This window comes from Lycorma delicatula, chromosome 4 (genome assembly GCF_047948215.1).
Source record: "Lycorma delicatula isolate Av1 chromosome 4, ASM4794821v1, whole genome shotgun sequence".
In the NCBI taxonomy this organism is placed as follows: Eukaryota; Metazoa; Arthropoda; class Insecta; order Hemiptera; family Fulgoridae; genus Lycorma; species Lycorma delicatula.
Genome location: NC_134458.1, coordinates 118,886,000 through 118,910,478, shown reverse-complemented (window position 1 = coordinate 118,910,478; position 24,479 = coordinate 118,886,000). Strand labels below are relative to the sequence as shown.

Sequence of the window (24,479 nt, the reverse complement as noted above, 5' to 3'; positions counted from 1 at the left end):
CAGCTGCAGTTTATAATGTTATCTGTTCTTCTGTTAAAGACTAATTTATGGTAAAATTTAAAAAAAAAAAATTTTTTTCATAAAAGTATGGAATTTAAATGCAACAATTGCTTAATTCAGTTTTGCCAACTTGTAAGGTAATCTACAACAATTTATAGTGCGATTTGAAGATTCTGTTGAGGATATCTGAAATTAACACAGCAAAAGCTTTTTCAAACAAAGTTTTTTTTTCAAGGATAAATAACCAGAAGATAGTTTTTCACATCATTTTTGAGAACTAAACAGTCACAGTAAAATAGAAGTCAAAATTTTGTAAATAAGAGGAAATTTATCTCTTAAAAAATCAAATATTAAATTTATGAACTGACGTCCAGACTTGACCAGGTGATCATTAGAGTTAAAGAAAAATCAACATGGGCTTACTGCTGAGCAAGGGACTTCATAAAGTTCAATTCAAAAAATTCTAAATTCTGTACAAGGAACAATTTTAGTGACACTACACACCGTAGTTAGTAAATGGTTTAGAGAAAAAATCCTGATTTAAGATTATGCTTCAGTTTTTGAAGATTATGTTCAATAAAGAAATATAATTACCTTAATAGTATTTCAATAATTCATGGAAAATGAATCAAGTTTTTTCAAAAAATGAATTTTCAAAAATTTCATGAAAATGAAAAGAAATTACTTTTAATATCCTGGGTATTTTATCTAAGTTATGACCTAAAAAACCCCCACAGATTTCTGGCCAATTTGCAGCCTTTCACAAAAAAGTCATCTTTCAGTTATCTATGAACCAATGGCAATGATTTTTTTTAAATTACTTATAAGGAACCCCTCAAAAATATTGTATACATATAAATTATTAAGGATGCACAGATAGAAAAAATACATTTAAAAAAATATTTTACTGAAATAAGTAAATAGTAAAAAGTTAGCTGTTAATAGTCACAAAAAAAAATCTCAGCCAAATATAATGAAGACTGCATTGTGATGCATAAAAGAACATTAAAAATGTACATTTAATAAAATCTCATGTATTTATCTTTATAAATAACTCTGTTTCCATGTCTTATAGGACATAATACTTAAATCATGTCATGATTTAAGTATGTCGTTTAAGATTTTTCCTCTTAACTTCGAGTCACAAAAACTATATTCTTAGTGGAACTGTAAGCTCCACTACTAAGTATTACAAAATTATATTATAAGGAATGAATAAATTGTTTATTAATCACTAGAGAGTAACAAAGAAATACAAAGTCCTAAACTAAGAAAATATAGTTGATAAAAGATACACAAACTAACAATCTAATATTTGTGGTTGGGATAACAATTTATGTAAAAAGCTTTTTTACACTTTGCACACATATATGTCGATTTTTTCTTTTACCACCACTTGTAGTGCTAGTAGTACTGCACACAGAACAGTTTTTCTCCCTCCCATGAGGAATCTTTTTAAAAGGTACCAATGTAATGGCATCATTGTTGCCATGCTCCTCATCATCACCTTGAAGTTCTACGTTGAGATTTCTGCTTTCTTTTACATCCAGCCATTCTTTCAAATCATCGACTAATAATAATGTAAAATATAATCTAGACAGTGGATTGTTTGCATTAACTTCATACATTTGATAGGCATTTAAAATCAATTGTTCAAAAATATTAAAAGTTATTTTTTTCCAAAATGCAATTTTTTTACAATTGCTGAGATACTGATAAAACATTTGGTCACTTACATCAACGCCACCCATATAATCATACTGTTGTATAATAGTAGGCTTATTGATAACAAACATTCTATAACCCCTTCTTTTGGACCTATCCTCACTGGAAGCTAATGAATCAGTCGACAACAAAAGCACTTGTTTCTTATTAGATTTTCTTTGCCTGTAACCTATCAGTACGTTATTTTTTCTCATCAACTTTTTACTGCCCTTTCACTTCATTAGGAGTACCTTTCCTGCCTATTCACCCACAATGTTTCGGGTAAAATTGTACACTTTGAATATAAATCTTTGGCAAGTTTGAAAGAAGTAAAGAAGTTGTCTAGAAACACAAGTGGTATCCTTTAAGTATCCACTAACTTCCATAAGCTCCATAACTACAGTGTAAGCAAGTCCTTTTTCTTTAACTCGTTTTCTGTCAGGACCTTTTGCACCTCAGTACAGAAAAAAGTTTAAACAGTAATGACAAACAGCATCACAAACCATCTAAAGTTTGATATGAAATATGTGGTGTTCGTTAGGTACATACTGCATTAATGGATTGAACGACTAGTAGGAGTCATACTTTTGTCTATTGACAAATATTCTCCTGGTGTATAAAATTGTTTGCAAATTATTTACATGGTCAATGAGCAGTTAAATTAGTATACATGGGTCGTAATTGGGTTCGTTAGGCTTTGGAAGATTTGTAGTGTCAACTACACGGAAAAAAAAAAAATTATTTGGAAATGGATCCTGTAAAACATTCTGCCAAACTATGGGCATCACTGGTTTTTATTGGTCCACCAATAACTGGCAGTAGTGGGTTTCTTGTTAAGTCCCATATTTATAAAGACTGTTATGAACGCTTGTATTTCTGCAACTTTCATCTACATCTGCAACATTCATCTACCATCTGAAATTATTATGTTTTCCAAACTTTCAAAATAAGCAACTACTGATATAAATTTGTCAGAGCATATATTAGCATACTCCATCAACATTTCTAACATTGAAGTAGTAAAGAAGCGTTTGAAATATGCAACTGCAAGTGAGTTATGAGGAGGACCACGTTTGATTGCAGGTAATTCAGAAAAAGAACATTTATAATGAAAACCTGTATCACTATCCTCAGTAACTTCTTCCTACTGACTTTCATTACATGACAAGTCACTGATATCGTAATTATGACTAGTTTTTACTGTGAGGTTGACCTCTAGGCCATTAATCACAAACTATCATAAACATCATGTGACAGTAGAGAAAAATGGAATATTACTTTGAATTCATGAAGAGCTACGAAGATAATTCGCTGGATCGTATGTAAAATCTATGTCTGTATCATCCACATCGCTACTGTTTACACCATAGCTATCATCAGAATTATCTTCTTCTCAAATTGTCTCACAGCAATGTCACTAAATGGCAAACTCATTATTAAAAACCACAACTTTTTTTCATGAACAAAAGGTACAAACTAATGCATAAAATGAAACAAACACGACCCGTTTTAACCTCAACTGACAACTACACAAACACACTTGGAAAAACATGATTCATTCTCCACAAAATCATCAACACATATGAATAAATGAATGTACTAAATGACATGTTTATCAGAAAGAATATGCCTTTCTGAATATTTTGGTATTATATATGAGGAAAATCAAGCATAATGTATACTAAAAGAATAGTTTTATAAAACATTCTGAAAACCAGACGTTAGGTTTTAATGAACATCCTCCTAGCATCAGGAAAACAGGACATGGGTTTTTATGCACATACTGCAGACATCCTGAAAATCAGACGTGGGGATTGAGGGTTGAGCTGATAAACCACTCTAATTTAATAGTAATCAGGAATCCACAAAATTTGTCGCAGAACATAATTTCATTAACCTGGCAAAACAGTTGGAATGGAATGCCTTGCCAGGACAAGTAAGATTGAGATTTTCTTTGTCAAGTGACTAGAGAAATATATTTAGAAATGAGTACATTCTACACAACCTATACTGTTCTGCAATTATATATGAATTTCAACAACTAAAAAATTTTTGTACTTCCAGCACAATGGATCTCAGCTATACTAAGCAACTCTTCTGCTTAAGAAGCCTTTAAAGAGATGAATAATGCTTACAACATTTTTACTACTGACATTTTGTATGATTTAACAGAGGCATAAACTACAATTCTGAAGGCAAAAATACTTAAAGAGGGAAAAATACATCAGATGACTAATATAGAGGGAAGAAAGTTTGAGCACTAAGGTAACTTCAACATTAGTGAGAAGCAATTTTAACCTCCTAGCATATTCATTCACTGTATGTGTAGTGAAAATGTATGTATAAATAAAAATTTACCTAAAACTGCTCCACTCATACACAAACTTTTCTTTTTAAGACCCCATGTAGCAACTAATAGTGGGATTAAAGTTGCTGCAAACCAACGAGTAGGAGGTACTTCATCTGTAAAAAATAAAATTAATGTAAATAATCAAATAATAATGCATTAATCTATTCATAGTTGGTAACATCACAAATCAGTTAGTTGTACTGTGATTACCTACAGCTGGTTATATATTACATGTTAGTTTATTGAATACTTATGTTGCTGGTGTACTGCATAGTTAAAATTAAATTAATACCACTGCTTAGAATAGGTGTATTATAATGGTACTAATCATCCCTTGTAAAGTAATAATACCACTTACAAAATTCCAAGAAATTATATATTATTACATAAAAAAAATTATACCTCATCAACTGGATTTGTTAAAGGATTAATTATTATTATTATTATTATGCTTTTACGGCCAACATGGGACCACTTAAGTCAATTTTAGTTGGATCTTTTCTGAGAAAAGCTGTTATTTTACTCTTCCGAGCTGCCCAGTATTTCTTCATCCGTTCAGATCTTGCTTTCTTTTCTTCATCCGTAAACACCCTCTTCGTTGTATTTTGTCGTTTGTCTGTCTTTTGTTTAAATCTAATGCTTTTATCTTTTAGCTTTGTAATTTTTCCAGTTTTATTCTGTAGGTCAGTCAGGGAAATTCCCAATTCTTTCATATCTTCTCTAATTTCTTTGATCCATCCTACTTCTAGCTTTTGGAACCAGAGCTTTTCAATGATATTTCTTGACAGTCTTGTTTCCGGTGTCCTTATGAGATGACCAAAGAAAGAGATTCTTTTTTTCCGCATAGCATCAGTAACAGGCTCTATTTCTCGATACACCACCTCATTTGGCACAATCCACCACTGGCCTTCTTTTTGGTGTTTTTTATTGATACATGTTCTGACAATTCTCCTCTCTATTTTCAGAATTTTTTCAATTCGGTTTTTCTGAGTGATTTTGAAAAGGGTCTCGCTTCCGTAGGTGACTTCTGGCTGTACTACAGTTTTATAATGTTTAAGTTTTGTTTTAGCAGAAAGGCATTTTTTGTTATATGTTGACCAAGTTAATTTTTGGGATTTAATCATTTTATTTGTCCTGTTTTGCCATGTCACTTTTTCATTTAAATTATAAGTTATTATTTCCCCTAGATATTTAAATTGTTTTACTATTTTAATTTTCTGATTGTTTACCGTAATGTGCTCTATTACCAGAGGATCTATGGCCATTAGTTCAGTTTTTTCGAAAGAGATATGAAGCCCTATCTTTTGTGCTAGGTTTTGAAGGCTCATGATTTGTGTTTTGGCTTCTTGAATATTATTTGCTAAGAGCGAGGTCATCTGCAAATCCTAGGCAATTTAGTGTGATGGAGTTTTTCTTAGTACCCATTTTTATATTTTTGGGATTTATTTCATACCATTTTCTCATGACAAATTCGAGGGCGCAGTTAAAAAAGAGTGGTGAGAGGCCGTCTCCTTGCCTCAATCCAGTTTTTATGTAGAAGGGTTGAGAGAGTTCAGCTCTGAATTTCACTCTGGACTGGGTATTGGTTAAAGTTAATTTTATCATGTTTATGAGTTTAGGGTGAAGGCCCAGGTTTCTCAGAATATTCAGCATGGATGGTCGGTGTATACAATCTTAGGCCCTTTTAAAGTCGACGAAGGTGATTATTAGTTGTTTTTTCCGTCTTTTATATAAGTCCATCATAAGTTTTAGGGATATTATTTGCTCCGGGCAACCTCTCCATGGCCTAAATCCCCCTTGGTATTCCCCAAGTTCCAGTTCAAGTTGGTCTTTGCATCGGTTGTATATGATTCTCGACAGGGTTTTGTATGTGCAATCCAGGAGAGATATGCCTCTGTAGTTTTCCGGATTAGTTTTATCCCCTTTTTTATGTAATGGATGAATGAGGGCTGTGGTCCAGTGTTCTGGAAGTTTTTCTTCGTTCCATATTTTCACGAGGCATAGATGTAGGGAAGTTTTGACTGAATAAACTGATGAGTGTTTCCAGAGTTCTGCGAAAAGCTGGTCTTCTCCGCTTGCTTTGTAGTTTTTTGTTTCATTTAAGGCTGCGAGAACTTCTTGAATTGTAGGCGGGTTGATATTTACTGGTGAAGTTTTAACTGGAGTTTCAGTGTCAATCTCAAAAAGCTCTGGGGGGTCGTCACAGTTGAGGAGTCTATTGAAGGTTTCTGCCATAATCTCAGCATTTTCTTTATTGGTGTGGGCCATATTTCCTTTTTTTCCTCTCAGCATAAGGGTGGGTGGTTCATATCTTTGAAGAGCCTGACCAAAAATTTTATAATAGTCTCGGAAGTTAGTTTTCTTGGAACTTTCTTCTATTTGCTGAATCAAGTTTTTTTGGGCTTGTAGTTTGGTTCCTCTTATAATTTTCTAAGTTATTTTCCTTTGTTTGGTGAATTCATGGTTAGATTCTTCAGTTTTCTGGGTTTGGTGGTTGAGCCACGCCCGGTGTCGGTCTTTGACTGCTTTGTCACATTCTTCATTCCACCATTGGTGTTTTTTTCTTGGGTTTATAGGGGCTAGTTCTTCAGCTATTTCTTTCAGTTGGGATGTCAGTTCTTTTAAATTATTAGTTAATTTGATTTTTTTTTTGTTTCTTCAAAGATGGCATTGTTTATTAATTTATGTGAATCATAAGCTCTTTTGTTTTTAGGTTGGGATTTTTTCTTTTTATGCGGGGTGAATTTTATTTTAACTTTAATTAAGTAATGGTTCGATCCAGTATCTGTTCCTCTCAAGACTTTTACATTATAAATCTCCTTGTGATAATTCCGGTCCATGCAAACATGATCGAGTTGCCATTCCCCTTTTTTCCAATCTGGGTGTTTCCAAGTCTTCAATTTGTTTGGTTTTCTCATAAAATAGGTGGATTTTGAGATCATATTATGGTTTCTGCAAAATTTGACAAGTCTTTGGCCGTTCTTGTTAGTTTTCTTTTGGGCAGGCCATTTTCCGATATCACGATATCTTCGTTCTTTACCAAGTTGGGCATTAAAGTCCCCTATTAAAATCTTGGTGTGGGTCTTATTTATGTTGTTTGCTGTTAGGTCAAGAAGTTCCCAGAATTTGTCCATCTCTTCTCTATCTTTTTTAAGATTGTTTTTGCCATTGGTGGGAGCATGGACATTTATTATGGTGTAGAATTTATTGGCTGATTTTAGGGTTAAGGTTGAAATCCTGGGAGAGTAAGACTTAAATTCTACGACTGAGTCAATTATTTTAAGATTGATTGCAAATCCTGTTCCGAACTGTGGGCAATTCTTCATCACATGTTTCCCAGGGATTCCTTTGTAAATTCTGTAACCCTGAGATTCAAACGGCTCTCGATCGGTGTTTCTCATTTCTTGAAGTCCTGCGATTAGGATATTTTGTTTGTCCATTATGTCTGTTAAGAGTTTTTAGTTTGCCGGGTTGAGTTAGAGAATTAATGTTGTGAGTGTGCAATGTAGTTTATTTGCTTGTGTCTTATCCTCAATTTTGAAGTTGTGTTGTTTTTGGGTGTTTCTAAACGCTCCGATTCATTGTTATCTTTTAAGCAGCTGCCCACCGGATCCGAGTGCAGCCTTCTCTGGTATTTACCAGACGGTGGATTTTTTCTTAAAAGACCTTCCATATTTGACTTTCAAAGGCAAGTCAACCTTGGGTGGGAATAAATTCCCGAGTTACAACTCTGGATGTGATCCAGAGAGGTGATTCCGATTTAGTTCACCAGTAGAAATCTCCACGTTTTTAACTGGTTATCCAGACGAACCAACGTGGAGGCGCAAACCGATTTTCTTAATTGAGATTTTAAGTATGGAGAAAGTTTAAATCGGTTCCGGAATCATTTCGTCCAAAGGATTAATTATAAAAAGGAAAAATTATTAAATTCTATAAATAGTAAAAGTATTGAGTGGTGCTCAATTTAACTGTATCCTTTATAACCCAAATGGCCTGCATACATTGTACAGTTAATAAGGCTACAATGAATACCTTTTAATAGTAGAGAACTTGGTAGAAGGAACATTCAGTAATTAATAAGACAAACTGATGTAGAGAAAAAAATGGCTCATTCAATGATAATGAAAGTTTTTGAGGGTCAAGTTGACAACCTTGAGAACACATTTAATCGGCTGTTAAATCATAATTAATTTTAACATAACCTCTTTTGTTGATTTCAGTTGTCAGCTCCACTTCAAATGTGTATGCTGAAAGAGCAATGTTCAGTGATAAGTTTTTGCTATCAGAAGATGTGAAATTGGCAAAAATTTATTCAAGAATGTTGCAACAGTATAGTGAAAAGTGTTTAAACCACAGATGTGTAGAAGTGGGTGGAACAGTTTAACTTGGGTAGAACAAGTGTGAATGATCTCTATCACTCTGGAAGACCAGTTGAAGTTTTGACTACTGTGTCAGCAGGTAAAGTGATGTTGATGGTCTTCTGGGACTCGCAAGGTCCAATTTTTAGTGAATATTTAGAAGAATAACATACCATGAGCAGTGAATACTATTCTAACCTGCTCCAACAGAAAGTAAGACCCACGATAAGGCAAAAATGTCAGAGCCATCTCTCAAAAAGTGTAATTCTCTTGCATGACAATGCATGTCCCCCAATCACTCAGAACGGAAGAAGCGCTCTAGAAGTTGGGTTGTGAGGTGTTGCCACATTCTCCTTACAGCCCAGACATTGCCCTGTCTGATTTTCATTTGTTTGGCTTGCTCAAAGACTTTTTACGCACCAAGAAGTTTGATGACAATGAAGCAGTTAAAAAAGCAGTATGACAATGAATGGTTCAAACAGCAAGGTAAAGACTCTACGCTGCGGGAATCAGAAAGTTCACAGAACAGTGGGACTATTGTCTAAATGTTGCTGGAGACAATGTTGAAAATAGTGTAAGATTCATTGTCACTGAATAAATCATTTTTTCTCTATATCAATTTGTCTCATTAATTATCGAACATTCCTTGTACAATCCTGCAAAGGTGTACCAGGATTATGGAAAAGTAGGTATTACCAGACCCAATTTCAGTTAATAATAAACTAAAAGAAAAGAGATGCCAGAATCAGGATACTGACCATGCACACATCAACTGTACTCATCTTTAGAATAAGTAGAATGAAGGATATCTTGGGAGTGTAGCTGATTATAGACAGGATTTTTTCATTTTTGAGAGTACCTATAGATCAGCTGAGAACTGCACACCAACAAAGATGTTTGTTAACATTATATTAAAGGGCAGAATAGAAATTTAAGCTGATGTAGTAGGTATCATGCAAAATAAAAAATTTATCAGTCTAAGACTCAAAGAGAGTAGTAAATGAACAAGAGCAAGTATCAAAATGAGTTTGAATTGAGGGAGTGAAAATTTGAAGATAAAATATAAGGAAGAATGGGATATACCTCCTGTTGAAATAAGGAAAAGTCAAGAGCTAAATCCATCAGGAAAAAAGTGGGAATTAAGATGAAGAGGCATGAGAGTAAGAGAAAAAGCCTGTTGAAGAGGAAGACCTTCAAAAGAAAAAAGAATTCAGATTAACAGTTAAGAGAAGAGGAGCCTACAGAAGAGTAGCTAAAGCTACTCTTTATGAAGAAACGCCTAGTAGCAGTTTAATGAAAATGAATGACAAGAAAAAGTGGCTGCAAAGATTCATGAAGAAGGCATACAACCAAAATATTTTGTAATTGGTAAAAAAATTCCAGATTAATCAAAATTATGATTCCTGCAAACCTTACTAATATATTTAAATCAATCTAGTGCTGCCAGAGTTTTATTTGGACAATATTATATGTATACTTATGTCTAGAATTAGTATGATTAGAATTAGCACTCGCTCTCCTATGCAACACAGACAGTTGGAGGCCCAGTCAGACCAGTTACATTTTGATTGCGATGGCTTCTTGATAGTGTTTTGTAGCCACCATTATGTCAAATTTTAATTAATAATAAATCCTATTCGAAAATCCAGAGATGTAAAAGCTAAGGGTATATATTACATAAAAAAAGGGATTTAGCTGTCTACAAGTTCTGAATCTGTTGATTCTAAGTTATCTGGAGACTTCCAAATTTGATAAGAATCAATTGATTTGATGCATATATACTATATAAATCAGACTTTTTCATTTTTATTTTAACAATTATAAACTAGATAAAAATATAAACAGAATATTACAATAGTTTAGTCTCAATTACCATACTGATCAGCCCATAGATGAGTGAATGCAAGATTTCCAACCCAGAAAAACATTGATAAAGGTAATGAAATCAGCATTAAAAATATAGGATACATTTTCTCCAGTCTACTCCTGGACTCTTCATACAATTCATCCCTGGTCTTTGTCATGACTACTGCAAAAAAAAAACGATTACCCAACAACTTTAAAAAATCATTACAGGATTAAAATTATAACTACACAATTTAAAATTTAGTAACTGTTTACAATTTCTCCCTGCCTCTAAACTCTATAGTATTGAGATATTAATATAAAACAAACTATGAACAATAGAAAAACACTTGATTTACTTCAGAAATTCATAAAGCCATGCATAACTAACTTTAAGTCATCTTCAGAAGATTCAGGATCATCGGTGGAGGCTGCATCTGGATGCTGCTAATGCTCAAATCCACCATTGTAAAGCTGCAATATTGCTTTGAACAGCATGTGGATTTGTGACTTGTAGTCCAAGATTAAGTCCACAGAACATGAATTCAGCCAGATGGGTAACTAAATGATGCTTTCAGTGACCATATCTAGCAAATTTCTTTCTATCATTTTTGTATGAACTCCATGTCTGGATCGACAAAGTTTACAGAGTGTTTAAATGTTAGGTAGTTGTTGTACTTTTGTATTACAAACAATTATCAGTCACTAATGATAGAGCTGGGTAAAAATGTACTGTTCCATTACTGCTAATAAAGTTTCACTTCTGTGGGTTGGAAATAGAACAAAGAACACCTATTTATTTCCATGCTCAATACTTCCAAAGATCCAGTAACAATCAATAAATTTTTGCTTTGCCCTTTTTCCACAGTTACTCCACACCATCAACCACTGAAGACTCCAGTAATAGTGAGCACACAAACTTCACAAATGTATGAAGTCCTGTCCACAAATGTAAAAGCAGACATACCAAACTCTTAACACAAGAATGATACTGTGGTTTTACTGTAATCTAAAATTCAATAATCGACAATCTATGTTTTAGTTAAATTATGATGGAAAAACAAAGTATTTTTATTTTTCTGTTACTCTTTTTTCTGGTGAGAATCAATTGTATAAATTCTTTTGTGATAAAGAAACCCTTAATGTCATTTGATGTTAATAATCTGGTTATTTCTTAAATTTTTGTAAAATGCTATGGTCATACAAAAACCTATATAAAGATTCACTACCTTTCCAATAAAACTGGGTTAATGTAAACTAACATCTACTGCACAAAAATGCCTGATCATATGAGCATGACAAAGCCATAACTGCAATTACATTACACAATCTTCCAGCATCGACCTTCAAACTTGCAATAACCAATTTACTAACTGATAGCAACAATCTATTCAATCAAATGCTTTACTGACTCTCAATACCTCTTTCCTTATCGTTTCCAAACCATTTCATAGAATATATCTCCCAAAGAGTTTCAAGGCAGGGGAGAAATAGTAAACAATTACCTAAAATTTTAGCAAGCTGACACAGATTAGGGTTGCTGTCATTTATATAGTACAGTTTTTAACAGATTACATATAAAGGAGAAAAATAAGATGTTTCATGAACGAATGTTGTTTTCTCCACAGTTTTTTTCAATTACCAAGTTCATTAATTCCCATTACATTAGAAATTTTTCATATAATTCATTGCATTATTTTATAAATTATCTAATGCAATAATACAGTCACAAAACAAAATTAGACTAGTATTAGGTGTTCAGAAGTTTAATTAAAATTCAGAGCAATTACTTGATCAACTTAATTTCATTCTGAATAGAGAGAACAAAAGCAAATAATGAATCAAGTTTAAGTTGATTTAAATGAGAACAAAATAAGTTGAAAGTATACCCTGTTTGTGTGGTATAAAAATGAGATATTTGATCTTAAAGTGTTAATGAGCTAATTTATATTAACAGACCCAATTTACTTAAGAAAAATGTTATCCAAGTAATATTCTACACTGCAACTTCACGTTAACCTAACAATAAAATAAACTGTTTAAATAGTGTTAACAATCAACAGACAAAATCTGATTTGATAAATTCAATAAAAATAACAGTTTTTTCAATGAATAATAATAATATTTCAACAATGTTAAATACTTGATTATACAGTCACAGAATCATGTTTTATATCAGTGTTACACACTGATCAATAGCAGACTTCATTTATTTGATAAATTGATGAAAAATATAATAACATACACTTATGTGAATAAAATGTCTGCAATTCTTCATATAATTGAAAAAGCATATACATTAAACACTTTACACGGTTAATAATCTATAACAAATATGCCAAAACATATTTAGACTACCTAACCTATCACTCAAGTAGGTAATATCTTTTAATGAAAAAAATAAATAATTAGTTACCACATACGGTAAATTATATAAAATAAAATCAATGCGAGAATTAAATAATCTCCTTCTGCCAAGCTTTTTTTTGGATAAAAATGCATTCTAATTAAAAAATTAAAATCAACATACAGAATTAAAAGAACTTACTATACTAACAATTATTTAAGTTTAAACATGAAGATTTAACTAACTATAACAGGATTTATACAGATAACAAAAATAAGAATTATACATACAATATTATACAGTAAATTGCAAATTAATACTAACCGGTTTTATTCAGATACTACAAATTAATCTGATTTAATACGCCAATACGCCACATTCACAGCAAGGAATCCTCAAATTGCTTATCAATTTCTATTTTGTTAAAATAATTAATTAATGCAGTAGAATTCAATTTATAAATTAAACAACGCAGCCAAAGCAACAATTGATAACAATTCAAGATAAATATGAACATCACGTAACTCACATGCCAACAATTTGATCTCGTAAGTCAACGAACTAAAAAATCTGTCGTTAGAAATATGAACTATTTAACCGGTACTTTCAACTATTTACATGGAGTAAATTATTCGACGCGATAAAAAATAGATCTTTAATCCCTAATTAATAATAGAAAAATGTTTATTATTATTATTGGGTTGTTAATTGATTAAAATGTTTCATTTATTTTAAATGGCATATTTGTACCTCTGATTCAAGGTAAACGAAAGTAACTAATTGAATATAGTAATAAATTACTAAAGTAACCATAATGTTCTATTTAATGCAGGTTGTTAAAAAAAAATTCGATTTCAGATATTTCAGCCCTTGAGAGAAATTAATAAAGAGTAAAAAATAATTTACTGGTGGTGTAAGTTAAATTTTATTTTGATAATCCTTAACAGATTTTATATCAAATTCTATAAACATTTATTTACTTATTTTATTAGAAAAACTTTAAATACAAAGATAAGTTATTTGTTTTATTATACAATGAATAATCATAAGAATTATATTATTTCTGTAAATGTGATATGCATTACATATAAATGAAATTGGGTAAGAGTTTTGTAACAAATTTTTATTTATTTTTTGCTTATTATATGGAACACTTAAACATTGTTTATTATCTATTATTGTATATCTATTGTCTATTACATATATTTAGCAAGTTTTTTTTTTTTAAAGAAAATTATAAATTATTAGCAGATTTTGATAACAGAAATGTAGTAACTTACCTTTTTTGATACCAGTATCGTTTTGTTAAAAACAGCTTTATTTATATTACAGAAATTTTTTTTGAGCAGAAGTAATATCTGCAAGACTCTTACCATATGGTTTACAATTTCTTTGTAATTTTTTTGGATGCCACTGTGTTTTGTTAGATTCTTTTATTTTTATTTTTTTGTGAATTAGTGACTGTTATCTTACGGATTTATTATTAAAATTTATTGCCTTAGAATAAACAAATTGAATTTCACGGCCAATTTTTTTGTTGATAGTTATGTCATTCATTTCATACCATATTTTTCCTTTTTTAATAAAACTAGTATAATAATGACCTTTACGAATCGAAAATCTGTGACGTAATATGGCACTTATTACTTTGTAAGTGTAACTCTTGATTTTTATTTTTCATTTTTTATTCCTTTTTAAATAAAACTAGTATATCTCTTGTAAACTAAAACTTTTATTTTTTTTAAAGAAGTGATGGGAATTAAAAAAACTGTTTCATCTTTAGTACTTTCATTTACATAAGAGCATTTACTATTAAAACAAGCTGTAGTATATATTTTTTTAAATTTTATTATTTCAAGTACATTATCAAGTTTTTTTACACTACCTAGTACTATCAAGTACTGCTATATAGCGGCGCGATTTATAAAGATACATTTAAAAAATGCATAAAATGACATATTCGAGTCCCGCGGTTCATCAAATGTAAAAAAAAGTTGTCTAACAAAAATCGAGATATTTTTTGAAAATATTCTTTATTACTAATTTAACTGAAATGAAATATAATGTTTTCACGCTTATTTATTTTTTTTCCCATTTTCATTTAATTGTTAGATTAGGTCATGTTTAGACTGTAAACGTAGTTCGTCGACTCTTACCGACAAAGTTCTAACGAACTCCATGATTAATTTCGTATTATCATCACCCTCTTTTTTTATACAAATTCTAATTTATATTCCAAAATTAATAAAGTTTCTTTTTCATTCTTTATATTTTGTTGTTCATTGTGATGTAGGTCTCCGCAAAATAGTAAATTATTTTCCTGTTATATGTGTATTGTGTTTTATTCCTTCCTAATATCAGTAGAATAACAATATACATTTCTCTACGGTTCTTTATTACTGTATGACTTAAAATACCTTTATTTTTTTCTAAAAGAAAATTTTAGATCTTAAATTTTTTAATTGTTTATATACAGAGTAATATTAACATATCGAAACAGCTTCATATTTTAAAACTGAGGGATGCTAGGAGGTAGAAACAAGTGCAGTTCTACATAGTTACAAAATTACTACCTTATGGTGTTTGAAATTTTTGTCCACTTCGAGATAGAGAAAGAGGTGGAAAAAAATGCCAATTAGTAATAATATCAATTGACCTAGCCATTTACTTTGTAATAGTGTTGCAAATTATTGTTTTTTGTAGTACTTATAGGCATTTGAAATTTTTGTCCACTTCAAGATGGAGCAAGAGGTGGACAAAAATTTCCATTAGTAATAATATCAATTGACATAATAATGATATTATTGATATGGAATAATATCAATATCATTTGTAATAATGTTGCAAATTATTGTTTTTTATAGTACTTGTATTTGTACTTAATGAAACGTTGAGAAACGCAAAAAACATTTGTTTTTTTGCAACTAATGTTTGTTTTATATTTTTATTGTATTTCCTTTTTCTTAGTGCACCTTTGTCTTTGATGGTATATCTTTGAAGTGAAATAGAATGATATTAAAACATTTTAATGAATGTTGCTATGCGATTAAATTAACAATTAATAAATTGTTTAATTTTACAAATTTTTTATGCAGTTTTTAACTACTATATATATATATAGAGAGAGTTCATTAATGTTTACAATAATTCTATTTTAAATTATTATACACTACTCATAAATTTTAAGTGTCATCAACTACTGTGGCCGTTCCCTGCTAATGAGTAATTTCACTTAGTCTCCGTGATTTAGTCTTTATATGAATTTATTAAAAAAAAAAGTGGCTGATTATTTTCTAATAAAATTTAATAACATTATTAGGTTGTAATGTTTATCAGAAATTAATAAAAAAAAGAATAAAACACCAATAAAAGTATATTTATTTATAAAATTTTACAGTATATTTTAAATTAGTTAAAACTTACTTGTAACTAAACCTTATCATATATATCGATGAAACTGTGCGACTGTGCATTTGACATTCGGTAACATTGGACCTCCCAATAAAAGTAAGAGAGCAATTAAATTGGAGAGAAACCTGATCATGCTTACAGCTAGTAAGTGTGATGTATTTTATTGAAAAGGGGCATTTTGGTCTTGAATTGATGAATCTGCATTCGAATTTCTATACATTTTATCAAATATATTGTGGTGTAAGCCATAAAAATCATTAATGTGTTTAAAATGTGTAGTCCATATACTCCATGTATTTCATACCCTGAAGTGAAGTTTATTTTACCTACATAAAAGCTGTTTTACATAAATAAAGCCTTCATTAATCTCAAAAGCCCAGAACTGAAGAGTAAAAAAATTAATTTTGTGTCTTTTACATGATATTTTTCAGCAATTAATCATTAATTAAATTATATATTAAATGTTCTAGCACATCAGAAAAGGCCAAATTACACACAAGGGAGAATTAAATATTAAATATTTTTCTAAATAAATTTCAGCAAATGAATCTAGTGAAAGTAGGGTATACTTGTTCCTTTAATCAAATTACAAATAGTGGAGCTTTAATTAACCTGTAATGTGAGTTGTTTTTTAATTACATCAAATAGCTTTATTTTTTTTTTACTTTTGCATTTTATTTAGCATCCATAAAGGTATACAGAAAATTTTTATCTTTAGGAAATTCTAATTTATTGTTTTTTACTTCCTTGTATGAAGTAGGAAAGAATTGGAATTGTGAAAAATTTTGATTTTCAGATTTCAATGGAAATATCCATTTTGACTATCCCTGAATCCATTTTGACTAGTTTCGGTACGACATGTGTATGTACATATGTATGTATGTATGTACATACATATGTAAAATCATTATTGTTATTTGTTTATACGACACACCAGAAATCTGAAACTTTTGTTAATCAGCAACTCTCAAAGATACAAATAATACTGGTCTTCTAGTAGTACGAGTAATAAAGGGACTTTTACTCCATCCTAATATTTCATGTAAGACTGTTGAATTAATTACTGTATAAACATTTGATGTTAATAAAAACTAATATCTCAGCAATTGTGTAACTGTCCACTTTATTAAAAAATTGGAGGATTGTAGCTAACTTTCAAATGAAATAAATTTAAATGAAGTGCAGCAAAAAATGTGTATATGTAATTTAATAGGCGTACAAGAAGTCATGTGATGTCGACAACAGATTTTTATTTTTGCAGAAGAACAAAGCAAACACCAGTTTCACTTATATTATCCTACAAATCTCAGTCAAAAATATAATAAAAAGACAAGAAAATAATGAATATTTAATCTCCTTGCCAAATTAAATTAATATTATACAGGCTTATCCCTCTCATTATATTACAAATAGATATTTATATTTTAGTTTTCATAACCTATAGAACATTATTTTTTCATAATTTTATAAAATGTTGCTTGGTTTAATTACTTAAGTTAATTTTAGTATTGATAAAAACAGTATCAATGACGATGTAAGACTAATGATTTTATTGAAAGAGTTTACTTTAAGAAAAGAGTTAAAATTGCAGTCTCTTTCTTTAAAGAGAAAGATTAAACAAAAGAAATGAAATTTGATTGGGCTTACAGAATATTGCAAGGCAGCAAAATTGGAAGAAAAAAATAAAAACCATTCTATGCCATTATATGTTAATAGCAGACAACTTTAATCAGACAATACTTTTAAATATCCATTGTTCTAGATAATCACAAAGTATCAATGTAGGCATAATTCGTAATTTTTTTTATAACAAAATTATAGATTAGTAACAGATTGTAGCACAAAATGCAAATGGTATTACAAATTGTAATCTGAGAATGTTTTTTGTAGTTATACAAAAATAACTACCTCCTATTTATAAAAATCTTTCAGCATTAGGTTGAGTAGAACATGATGACAGTGTAAGATAAATACTTAGCTTATTTTCCAACAAGTGTCTTTCACTATCCACAATTATTAACTTGACCAATTACTTCTTGGTGTTACCAGAAATGATAAATGAAATCCAATTGCAACCTAGGCTCACCATTTATTTCTTGGTCGTCCATTTTTAGTTTGGAGTTTACGAATTACAATGCATCTTCACCAATGAATTAATGCAGGTATCCTTAACTGACTGAATCAAGGAAATCTGCAAGAAAAAGAGGTCAAATTATATCCTGCAACTAGGAGAGTAAACAAGGTTACATTTTAGCAGCAAATATGGAATAAATAAATTTATTAATCTACTACAGATTGGCTATGCTATGCTTTTAACGGCCACCACTACCACTATGAATAAATTTAATTGATTGGAAACTAATAAATATTTTAACATTAACATGAAAATGAGGAACCTAGCAGTTGCCTTTTGTAGCCAAAACCCTTCTTTCAGATGTTTCCTCATTGATCTGAGCCATAGGTTAAAATGTATGGCAAACCTGGTTTCAGGCTCCTTAAATTTAGTATTGAACTGACCAGAGGTATAAATAAGCCCCAGAATTTTGTGAACTTTTTTTGTGATTATAATCTTTTAGTATATAACAATTAACTGAACTTACAACCTGATTGTGAAAGATGGTAACTCAGATTGTAACTCTTAGGTCAACTAGACATAAGACAGTGTTCTCTCCCCTGGGCCGGACCGACTTGATAGTATTACGCCACCCAGGGGAGTGTCCGTTACTCTAATAGTGTTAACAATCACAATCTAATGATCAAAGAAGTATTTTGTATTCTGATCTAAAATAATACAAAAAATTAATTTTACTATCACTTTAATAGTAGTAGATAACTGATAATATACTAGTCTATTTTAATTTGAATTTCAGTCATCCAATAAAATTTATTTTGTACAAATTATACTTTAGTGAATTTACTAAAAATTGAAGTAAACAAACTTTTAAGCTGTAATAAGAATTAAATTATTTATTATTATTTTTATAAATCAACTAATAATTCTATTTCATCATCATAAAACAGAACGAATGACATTTAACGTATATTGTTTCTATCACAAAATATACTTTAATAAAAGGTTTTGACGTTTTACTCTTTCTGATAGACTAAAAGGGGAAGAAAGAGTTAAAAACTTTACAAACATTAATTAAAAATAAAGTTCTAGGTAACACTGAATAAATAATAAGTAATGCTCGTAGAACTATATAGTACAAATAAAAATACAAATGACTGGCTGTCATGCCTGTCATACTGGTTGGGGAGCCAAGCTTGTTAGACAATAATCATGTTGTTGATGCATGATAGGCAATTCATGTATTTAAATGTAAAACATTAAAAATCATATGCTGAATATTTATTTCTCTGTATTCCAATTGTATAAATTAAAATAATTAATTAAAAGGAACTACTGAATTATGACAAAAAAGTAATTTTGAAAAATGAAATAAATAAAATAACAAAAGTTTTATATTACTAAGTTTATTAAAAAACCATTAATAGGAGAATGATTCAGTGACTTTTATGGTCAAGATTTAAGTAGAAATTATTGATTAATATCAACTAAATGTCATTCACTTTGTACTAAATTTAACAAACTGAGTTCTACAAAAAAAATTAAAATAAATGCAAATGGACTATAATAGGATTGTAATAGTTAGTGGAAGGTTTAGCTAGTTTCATAAATAATCTTACTGGAAGCAATATCATAAGCATTGTTTTCAGGGATATACCTGAAAACAATGAGGGTCAACAATAAGGGTCATTGTGTTGATCTATTAACTTTCTATTTGTTTTATGTGAATAATATTTGTTTTACTATTTTTTTTTAATAGTTTTATGGAACTTATTATTTAGTAACTGTTTACAAGTGAGTAATTACTCAGTGTAGCCTACAGTTATATTAACTGTAGTCTAGACAGTCTGTAAAATTTTGCACTAGACTTTAATCTGGTATATCACTTATCAACAGTGGTAGCTCGCAAATAGGCGCTGTGAAACTGCAGCACCCTCTATTTCCACTTGATATTGTCGATATCATTTAATATGTGTCCTTTTTTATTTAATTTTTTAAAAACATATCCCAGGTTTGATGATTGATAACTTTTTATGTTTATTTTTTTCAGGTTTTTTATAAATAATGCATTTGGCAGTGACTGCATTATTAATACAAATTAACTGCTGGAAGTTCAAGTTAAAGCAGGACCTCATTTCATTTCTTCAATTATGTTTAACTTATAACTATATTTTTAAAAGAATTTTGTTAAAACCCTAATGACACACTTACACGTGTATATCTTCCTAAGAGAAAAGTAATTATCTTAAATTCCTAATATAAAAGTCAATATCTGGGAAACAATAACATGCTAAAAAAAACATTGATGAAAAGCTGAAATTTAAATTGAATGTTCTAATTTTATCAGGTAAGTTTATTAAAATGCAAATTATAACTTATTTATTAGTGCAAGCAGTGCCATCCCTAGGGGGGGTGGGGGTTCAAGTGAGTCAAACTGACCCGAGCTACTCATCAGGGGGATGCCATTAGGTACCCCTTCTTGAGGTGTCAAAACCAATAGGTATCACTTAAATTTTGAAACTGAAAAATACATAACTCTATCTACTGCATATAGACTCAAAAAATATGTTTTTTCTCCAATTTAAATGTGAATAATATGTAAATATTGTAATAAAACTTTAAAGGTTGTAATAAATTTCAAAGGTTAGTCCTCAGACAGATAAATCATACAATATTCACTGTAGCCTACAGTACAACTGTACTCTAGATAGTCTGTAAAATTTTGCACTAGATTTTAATCTGGTATATCACTTATCAACAGTGGCAACTTGCATGTAGGCACTATGGAACTGCAGCACCCCCTATTTCCACTTGATATTATTGATAACATTTAATATAATGAGTTCTTTTTTCTTTAATTTTTTTATACTTGTACAATATATAATCCTTAAGCTTAATGTCAGTAGCTGTCTCCCAGTTTATGAAAAAGATACAAATATCTTTGTATGGAAGTGTGTGCTTCATACTTCCAGCAGCATGGTGTTTGGCTGTTGTGGGCATGCACGCATAGGAAGCTGCATGCAAGGCTATGAGGGAAAGAGAGCACTGTTGCTCCCACAGTGCCAACCCTGGCGTGCTGGTGGAAGGTAGTTTTTTTTTTACTCTGTGTGTGTATAGAACATTCCTTGTTCGTTCCCTTTTCTTGTTTAGTTGGTGGAAGGAATATGAAAGTGGTTAAGTTGTTTTTTCAGTAGTGATCAGAAGATGGCGGAAAGCAAGGGCTTTTTGATTGCCAAATCTGGCCAAAAACATGCTGGAAGGGTGAAGAGATAAGGTAATTAGTAAAAACTAATTATGTATTTGTTTCTGTGTACATAGAAATTTAAATTAAGCACCATTCGACTATAGTGTTTTTAAGCGGACATTTTATGAAAAGTTATTTAATAATACTAAAAAATATTATCTGTATTGACATTTTATTATTTATTCAGTTAAACCAAATACGGTTTTTAAGCATAATGTGCTTAATAACCGTGTACCATATTATTGAATGTGATAAAGTATAGAATTAGATTATTATCCTGCTTCCAGCTATTCTATTTGACTCATTTTTTTTCTGTTCTTTTATTTTACAGAAAACTTTAACCATGGCCTTGAAAAGGCCCAGAAAAACAATTTCTGGAGCAGCACCCCTACTAATTTTAGTTATGCGCCACCACTGCTTATCAACATAAAAACGCTTTCCATAAAGTCCAAAAAACTGTCTGGCCCTCAGAGAAGAAAACTCATTAAGGACAATGATGCTGCTTATGAAGGACTGCTGTGCAAAGTTCCAAAATTAACAAAATTTTTCAAACCAGTCAAATCAGTGACTTATTCTGAAGTGCCTGAAGAAGCAGCTGGAACTAGTGTTGTCTTTGCTACTTCAACTTCGACTTCTTGTCCCATTTGCAGCCAAAAGAAGAATCAGATGAAAAAGATTTTCAAGAAACTTATTGAAATCTCACTGTGATTTGAGTAACATTATGGTAGAATTAGGCCTAGACGATAGTTTTAAATACATCCTACTTTATCCAACGAATCTTTTGTTTAATGACCCATCAACTTGGCTAGAATGCCTAACTATAAGAGAAAGAGATGAGATTGTCTTGATGGAGTCTCTACAGTTTTTAAAATATGGCGAAGAGCATCTTCAGTCTGGAGTAGAAAAACAGCATTTTAAAAATGAATTTCAATATAGACTGGCAGAATGGTGAAAAGATCAAAGAATATGGCTCGAGTATTCTCAATCTGCTGATGCAGCCTTTTGTTTGTCTGGTCACTTGTTTGATTGTAATTCCAAACCAAATTTCTTTTCTAGCTGGAACCCAGTTTCAATAGCTGGAAAAAGAACATCAAACAGGCTTCTACACATGAAACAAGACCAGGGCATTTTATTTCCGCCCAAAAATGGATTGAAACTAAGAAAATTCTGAAATAGAATCAAGTTATCAATCAAGAGATGATGTTCAAATTAATATTGTGACTGAAAGATGGAGAAATATATTGAAAAGAATAACAGCAATTATCATGTTCTTATCTGAAAACAGCATTGCATTCCAAGGGATTCATCAAAACTTTTCACAAGAAATAATGGTTTTGGAATTAATGGTTTCCTCGGTTTTGTCCAGTTGCTTGGACAATTTGATCCTGCGTTGATGGAGCAATGAATAGAAGCTATGGAGTATCATTTACAAATGTTAAGGGTAAATATCCAAAATGAAATTATCAATTTTCTGGCTAAGCGAGTCAAGAATGCTATTGTTCTTGAGATAAAAGTTACAAAGTACTTCTTAGTTATCATGGATTGCACTCCAGACTTAAGTCATAAGGACCAAACCTCTCTCTATCTACTAAGTCCATAACATGATTTGACATGGTAGTGTCTTTCATAGGAAGACACTACCGGTGAAGGTGAAGTGATGATCAAAGAAAGTTTTATAGGGTATCTCATAGCTGAAGAATCAACAGGTGAAGCTATCTCAAACATTTTAATCATGAAACAGAGTCCTGTGAGTTAGACCTAAAAAAAACTGTCGAGGCCAAGGTTACGAAAATGTGGCAAGTATGGCTGGAATTTGAAAAGGTGTTCAATCTTGGCCTTCAGAAGACTACGCAATTGCCTCATGTACTTTACAGCTAATACAGTCTGAATTTGGTTGTCTGTGATGGAGCAAAAACTTCTGTGAAATCAACCCTCTTGTTTAGTCTGTTACAATGAAAATTTGTTCAGCATCATTGATGGTGTATTGTTGTGATCATGTTCAATCTTAATACTCAAACAAGTTTGTGATAAAAGGTGGAATCAAGGGTAGATTCCATATCCACTGTCTGATATCAGTATGGTAGGGTTCTAAGAGCACTTCATGAACTGAGTGAAACCACGACTGATTCAACCACTCATCAGAAGCAAAGTCCTTTTAGATGCATATGTAAGATTTCCCATTCTTGCTGTACCCGTTAGTGTGGCATGATGTACTCTTGAGATTAATCTTTTTTGTAAAATTTTTAAAAGTCAGTCTGTAGATGTTTCTTTGGCATCTAATCAACTACAAATATGTGTTGATTTCATTGAGAAATTCAGGGATAGTGGATTGAAGGATTCAGTCTTGAAAGCCACTAAAATTGGTATAAGCTGTTTTTGAACAAAAAAGATCTAGAACAAAGGATGTTCTCTTATGAAAGTAAGGGTAACAATCTGAGCCCTGAACATTTATTTACAAGGGATATATTCTTTCCCCTTGTTGACACAATGTTAGTATCTTTGAAAGACAGGATGAATCAATTTTCAAACCATAAATCAAAGTCAAATAATGGGCAGGCAGGAGTAGGCTTCGTGATGAACAAGAAGATAGGGAGGAGAGTGGAGTATTTCAAGACGCATAGCGATAGAATAATTGTAATAAGGATAAAATCAAAACCTAAACCGACAACGATTATTAGCGTCTATATGCCTACAAGCACCCATGATGATAATGAGGTAGAGTGTGTATACGAAGAGATTGATGAAGCAATTAAACACGTAAAAGGAGATGAAAATTTAATAATAGTTGGAGATTGGAATGCAAGCATTGGAAAAGGCAAGGAAGGAAATATAGTGGGTGAATACAGGCTGGGCAAAAGGAATGAAAGAGGGGACCGACTTATAGAGTTTTGCACGAAGTATAATTTAGTAATTGCCAACACCCAATTTAAAAATCATAATAGAAGAATATACACTTGGAAAAAGTCAGGCGATACTGCAAGGTATCAGATAGATTATATCATGGTTAAGCAAAGATTTAGAAATCAACTCGTTGACTGCAAAACTTACCCTGGAGCAGACATTGATAGCGACCATAATTTGGTGATAATGAAATGTAGATTGGGGTTTAAAAACCTGAAGAAAAGGTGTCAGATGAATCGGTGGAATTT

The 24,479-nt window shown here is 31.0% G+C and overlaps 1 protein-coding gene across 4 annotated transcripts in view; it reads right to left on the bottom strand.

Moving 5' to 3' along the window:
* The window catches only part of LOC142323813 (transmembrane protein 19), a 28,341-nt gene extending 15,172 nt beyond the window's left edge, over nucleotides 1-13,169 (bottom strand). For 2 of the 4 annotated variants that reach the window (XM_075364055.1, XM_075364058.1), the window contains exons 1-3: nucleotides 12,929-13,169; nucleotides 10,286-10,441; nucleotides 4,063-4,167 (exon numbers count right to left, since the gene is read on the bottom strand). In XM_075364055.1, the coding sequence (XP_075220170.1) occupies nucleotides 4,063-4,167; nucleotides 10,286-10,436 (256 nt within the window). In that variant the 5' untranslated portion in view covers nucleotides 10,437-10,441; nucleotides 12,929-13,169. Of the gene's footprint in view, nucleotides 1-4,062; nucleotides 4,168-10,285; nucleotides 10,442-12,814; nucleotides 12,834-12,928 lie in introns of those variants that run through there. The other 2 variants (XM_075364056.1, XM_075364057.1) reach the window with 2 other exon arrangements.
* Between the last annotated feature and the right edge of the window lie 11,310 nt (nucleotides 13,170-24,479).